Raw genomic sequence first — 7,019 nt, 5'->3', positions numbered from 1 at the left:
TTTTAACATTATTATTTTGTTTTTATTCCACCTTTATCAGCCTTTGTTGTGGAATTAACAATGTTCAATGTTAAAATATGGAGTAAACATCAGTAAATATATCCATATATCTCCGCAGATATGCATATTTGGTCTATAAATCCTTATTCACGCTGTTCAGTGAGTCTATGTGAACACAAATAAACCACTGCAGACGTGACTGAATATGAATGAGTGGTGAATTTCTATTCAAAATGTGGCACAATACGGATTTATTATTTTGCACTCCTGACATAAATTACTAAATAACTGTCACTGTAATGATGTTTTATCAAAATATTTGTCAAATATCGAAGCTAGAGTCTTTAAACTTTCAATAGATGCAGTTTGTCCAGATCAAGTAAGAGAGTGATGTTTAACGTGCTGTGAAAGTGAAACAATAATAAACTGGGGCCGTCGGCGATGTTTGCAAGTAAAGGGGTTTTAAATAAAGTATCCCACGAGCCCTGTACGCCGACCCCGGTCTCCTTCCTCTTTATAAGACTGAACATAATACAGTAACATAGATAATCGAGGACTGGGAGGAACTAAACAGATAGGAGGTAATCTGGGGAATGGAGAACAGGTGGGAATTTATCAATTAACTAAACAAGGAACGGGACATGACCAAAATAAGGAAACAAAGTCCATGAACATAACATATATATATATATATATATATATATATATATATATTAGGGGTGTAACGGTTCACAAAATTCACGGTTCGGTTCGATACAATACACTGGTGTCACGGTTCGGTTCGGTACGGTTCGGTATGGTTCGGAACATTTTAGATACAGCAAAAAGAAAAAATTGGCAGATAAATTTCCTTGATTTTTAAAAAATGTTTTATTTATTAAAACTAACAAAGTATGTTTTTTTTTTTACATTGAACAATGATGGAGCTATTCTTTACCCATCTTCTATGGTGTTTTCTTAGCAGCATACTGTATAAAACAAAAACAGCTCCTTATAAAAAAAAATGAAAATGTTATATTAGTTATGAACAAATACAAAGATGTAACTTTTTATATGGAACTCTATAACTCCTTATATTGAGTGTGTTTTTACTCAATTAGTTCTCTATAGGGCTTATGTTTTTTGGAACAAAGCAGGAATTACGGTCTGTCTGAAATGGGCTATATTGTAACAGGGCTCAACTACATTAAGCATGTTCTTAAAACCTACGTTTTCCACTACAGAGTAAGGCACTCGCTCACTCAGTAAGCGCTGACCAGAAATAGAAGATCCTCCAATAACCAACAGGTCTGGTGTTTGGGTGCACTTTGGATTCCCTGTAAGCTATAATGGTGATGATAGAATGAATGGTAAATAGTAAGGTCTAATATCCGCGGCTATAACGTAAATGTAGCCTACCAATCACCGTGGTGATGTCTTTTGCCCTGTTTGAATCCGTTGGAAATGTCTGTCTAAATGCTGCGGGGATAGTTTGTTGCGTGTATGTTTCTCCTTTTTTCCGTCTTTTCCCAGATACTGACACACTAAGGTGATGTCGGCGTAAATGAGTTGACATGTTTCAAGTATTCCCGCTGGTGTTTTTTTTTTTTTGTATTCCCGCTGGTGTACCCTAGATGCGACATATCATTGTTTTTTTTATCCACCACTCTCTTGCCATCACCATTATAGCTTACAGGGAATCCAAAGTGCACCCAAACACCAGACCTGTTGGTTATTGGAGGATCTTCTATTTCTGGAATGTTAAACGCATTGGCCATTTTGCAACGAGCCTTCAGCGCGTATTACTGAGTTAGCGAGCGCCTGACTGAGTAGCCTAACATAAACTTATAAGTTGGTGTTTTTTTCTTCTTCGGGGGTGTCAGGGGCGTTGCCTGTTACGTCGTTTGGGTTATTGGGCTACCTTGTTGAACGCATATCATTATATTTCACTTTTTTTTTTTTTTCCAAATATAATTAATTAGTCCAACGAACCGTTCGGTCCATAATGCGAACCGAACCGAAAGCCTCGTACCGAACGGTTCAATACGAATACGCGTATCGTTACACCCCTAATGTATATATATATATATATATATATATATATATATATATATATATATATATATATATAAATATATATATATATATATTTGTAATGCTAATTGAAATAGCCTTAATCAATGTATATTATGCTATCATTCTGTAATATGAAACCACGTGTGGCCACAAAAAGAAGCTATTTGAAACACTCGACTATGTTATTAAGATAATTTGGAGAAAAAAAGCATGTCAAAAACGCATGGCCCATACACATGCAAAACTGCATAGCACATATGCTACTGTAGTACTGTAGTATTCAGACTTTGTGCACTGTACATCCCTAACCAAACCAGTTACAGATTGTAGAAGGGGCTCCTCATTTAGCAATATACTCCTCCTCAATTTCATGTCCACCTTCCACCATTTTGCTCCACACTGTCGCAAACAGAAATATGTCAACAACTATGCTTCCTCGTTATTCATGCGGGAAGACTAATTATTATTGTGGGGAGAATTTTTTCGAAGATATCATCCATCCAAATTATATCTTATCACCTTTTCAATCAGGGTTTAGGAAACAACATAGCACCATATCTGCATAATTGAAGGTGATAAATGATATTACTGGGGCATTGGATAATAGGAAAATATGTGCTGCGCAAAGTGTTCGAATGGCTGGTTCTGTGTCTTCATGTTTGCCTATTTCTAAGGGTGTTCCTCAAGGCTCAGTATTATGGCCCATATTATTATAAATTTATATAAACAAACTTTGTGAAAATCTATCGAATGCTATGTATCATTTTAATGCTGATGATACTGTTATTTACTGTACTGCATCATCTATTGCACAAGCCCTTGAACTTTTGCAGTCTGCATTCAATACTGCTCAGAACCGTTTAAAACAGCTTAAGCTGGTCTTAAATGTACAAAAGTAAAAAATAATTGTATTCACAAACTCAAAACAACTTCCAGTTTCTTCTTCAAGCATATAACTTTTGAAGGAAATTAAATTGAGTTAGTTAACAGTTATACATATTTGTATAATCATTGATTTTAAACTATGTTTCAGAACCCATGTTAGCAATCTGGTTTCTAAGCTTAAGATAAAGCTTGGTTATCTTTACAGATCAAAATCATGCTTATCCATTCACGCTAGAGAATACCTGGTGATGGCCACTTTTCTTCCCATATTAGATTATGGTGATCTGATATATATGAATATGAATATATATATAAGAAACTGGATGTTGTGTATCATTGTACATTACGTTTTTTCACTGGTTGTGGTTATAGGACACATCATTGTATCCATTATTATAAAGATAAATGGCCCTCTCTTTATGCAAGAAGGTACACTCACTGGCTATGTTTCATTTACAAGGCACTTCTTGGACTAGCTCCTACTTATTTGAGTGTTCTTTTAACAAGTAATCATGGCCATTATGGATTACGTTCAAAGGATGTATTACACTTGTTGGTACCCCATGTCAAAACAGAATTAGGAAAAAAAGCTTTTGTGTTTTCAGCACCTTCTGCCTGGAACCTTCTTCAGAAATCATTGAAATTGACTACCTTTATTTCTTATAGACAGTTTGTTTAAACTCTGAAGAATGTGGAGCAGGTGAACATTGGTCAGTGTAATTGTTTATAAAGTTATATTAAGCCTTATTCAGCACTGGGTCTTGTGATATATGTATGTGTATTTGATGTGTTTATATATATATAGGATAAAAGGATAAAATAAAATAAAAATCCCTAGCTCAAGTCCCAAAAGTTTTTACTCTAGCCATTTGCTTTGTTTGCTATGTTTGAAATAGCTTCTTTTTTATGACGTGGTTTCATATTACAGAATGATAGCATTATATACAGTGATAAAGGCTATGTTGATAAGCATAACAATATGCAATTATTATAAATAAATAAATACCGTATATATATATAACATAATATATATATTATGTTGTAAAATGTATAATTTTATTTGTGCAATTTTTTATAAAGTTACAATTTTGTTATAATACTTTGATCTGTTGGCTATTTGCCAGTGATGACTGTGTACTATTTTTCTTAGTTTAATAATGTCTTTAACATTGTTTTGTGCCATTGCTTTGGCAGTTATCTGTGAAATGAGCTAAAATGGCTTTGCTCACATGATTAGGTTGGTATAAGAAGAGGGTTGAATCCCCTTTTATGTTCAGATACAAGACAGGTCATTCATATTATTATAGACAATATTTTTATATTATTTTATAGCTTTTTATTTACCTCATGCATTTGTGGAAATGTTTAGGCTATGTATAATGTTGCATATTGTTTGCCAATGGTAAAATTATTTTTAATATGCCAATAAGAAGTACGACAGACTTTCTACACATCCATATCAATTAATTAAAATTATGCAAAAAAAAAAAAAGAATTTCTTTTACTTTAACGAACCGTCACATGTAATTATAATTCATATAGTTTTATGGTTATATGGAAAGCCTGAGTATAGTTTTACTCATCATCCCAGTATATTCTGTAATGTTAGTGATACGCAGAGTCTTTTGCACATTAACCTGACAATAAATGTGGCACACCCAGTTTTTTCTGATGCACACCCAGAATCTATTTTCTGGCTATGCTAGTGATATAAAGCCATAGCAGAAGTGGTGTGCATCTTCGTTTCTGATTGAATGAATGAATAAATATGTAATACATTTTATGTTGACTCAAAATAGATTAAGAAAATAACTGGATTAATTAATCAACACATCATTTAATTAATTAGATTTAAAAAAAGATAATGATTTTGATAAAAGTGATAACATTGAAAGATTACGTTAAAATAAATGGTATCTGATCCATTATTAATGTGTCCTAAAAGTACACTCAAATGCATGCATACATAAACAACCATTTTGTGTCTTTTCATATTCTCATTCTTTCTCTTCCACACCTCTTTCTTGTTTTTTTTTTTTGCATTAAATATTTATGAGTTAAGAATTAAGATTCTTGTGCACATGCTTCTGCTGGCACTTTCTGGGGGTTGTGACATCATGTGTCAAGGCTCTCTGATTAACAGTGCTCAACACTCTACCTAGACTGACAGACAGATGAGGTCGAGAGGAGAGCTAATAACGAAAACAATAAAAAAAAGAAGAACAGACAAAGAACAGATGAGAAGAGAAGAGAAGAGTTTTTTAATTAATATATTATTTTTTTGTATTATTATTATTATTATTATTATTATTATTATTATTATTATTATTATTATTATTATTATTATATTTATTTATTTATTTTTTGTCAGTCCTGAATCAAACCTCTTACCTATATTTTGTAATTAACAAGTTTGAAAGGAAAAAAAAAAAAAAACAAGAATAAATGCGAATTTTGTCTGGTCAGTTGTAGTTTTGTTTTAAAAAATAATAAATTTACTTTAGTATGCATTTTTTTGTAATTAAGGTAGATGGGAAGGATGCCAAGATTCAAAAGCTTAAAGCTTAGCCTACTTAATGACTATAATTATATTAGAGTAGTTTCACATACAAATTGAATTATTTTCAAAAGTAATACTAATATTAATGAAGAGAATGCCGAAAGTTTTATACCTACTACCTAAAATCTGGAACAATATTATGAACTACAGGTATACACAACAACTGAGTGACCTTATTTGACTGCAAACCCACAAAAATTCTGGACTGTGCAGAGAGACATTATTTAATTCTCAGATTTCAGACTACATCAGGTGCGATTTCATATTAATGTCTGGGGGATTTTCCGATAAGCCATCAGGGGGAGAGCAATTAGAAACAAAAGCAGACATTGCACACACAACAAATGACTGTAGAACTGTACAAAAAAAAAGTATACCCTGCAGCCTTCTACAGTTCTTTCCAGTCAAATGATGAGAGAAAAAGTGTGGGAGAGGGAGAGATTTACTCACAGAAGCCATTTCCTCGTACAAGGCCTCAAAACCACCTTGAGCTCAGCATGCTGCTCCACTTGGGCATGGTCTCCAAACCAAAGCCATCCACATCACTTCACTATTGGCGTTGGACTCACAAGGCTAACCACAAGCACATGTTCAGTTCTCATACAGGAACACTTTGGTTTTGTTGTGAACCCAAAAGTCCTGTACCTTTGCTTAAGAAATGTGTCTGATTCCAATTAAATGAGTGAGAGGGAGGGAAAGCATCATGGTGGTTCTATAGTCTGCTATTGCCTGCAGTCACGAATGTTTTCTGATCTCTATCTTGTTTGTCTCTGTATTTATTTATTTATTTATTTATTTTATTAAATTCATAGAGCTAAAAATCCATTGTTCAGGGGTTATTTAATGCATAGTTTTTAACATTCATGTTTAGATATGCAACATGCTTACCTTATTATATATTAAAAATAAAAGATTATATTAATATGTTTTTGTTGTTGTTGTTTTATTATTATTATTATTACTCTTCCTGTTTGAGAACGCTGAACAGACGGTCCAGCAGGATCTTTAACCTCACAGGTACTGCCTGAGTCCCATACAGCATCAGACTGCTAATGTCAAACACCACATTGGACTGTACAATCTCCACCTGCGTCGGGTGGTAGAGATGCTGTGTGCTCAGCTTGTCTAGAGCTATAATAACAAAAAACAACACCACACAATTATTATTATTGCTAAACACATACTATATAAGCTTTTCTAATTAAGAATCCTTTCACCAGAGGGCTTATATTTAAATATGTGGTCACACTTTGCATTATACTGCATCTACTTTAATAATGTGTACTTTAACATCACTCCATTTAAATTATTAATTTGTAGTAACAAGTCACTCATGCACGTTGCAGATGAATAATAAACATACAAGATAAATGTGGTGTATTGTCTCTTATTTGAAACATATTATCGAACTATGAACTGTGTCAACAGTCAATCTTCATTTTAATGATTTTCTGTGTGAATGAATTGCACACTGAGATAATGACACTTCTATGAAGAAATGAGAATGGCATCAATATTA

The 7,019-nt window shown here is 33.1% G+C and overlaps 1 protein-coding gene across 1 annotated transcript in view; it reads right to left on the bottom strand.

The window, feature by feature from the left end:
- Positions 1-6,458: 6,458 nt before the first annotated feature.
- The window catches only part of LOC132143288 (zinc finger protein basonuclin-2-like), a 178,969-nt gene continuing 178,408 nt past the window's right edge, over positions 6,459-7,019 (bottom strand). Inside the window, exon 4 of the mRNA XM_059553407.1 lies at positions 6,459-6,631. Coding sequence (XP_059409390.1) covers positions 6,459-6,631 — 173 coding nt within the window. The remainder of the gene's footprint in view (positions 6,632-7,019) is intronic.

This window comes from Carassius carassius, chromosome 7, assembly GCF_963082965.1.
Source record: "Carassius carassius chromosome 7, fCarCar2.1, whole genome shotgun sequence".
Classification (NCBI taxonomy): Eukaryota; Metazoa; Chordata; class Actinopteri; order Cypriniformes; family Cyprinidae; genus Carassius; species Carassius carassius.
Note: the sequence above shows the minus strand (reverse complement) of the source record. Positions and strands in the feature narration are given on the sequence as shown.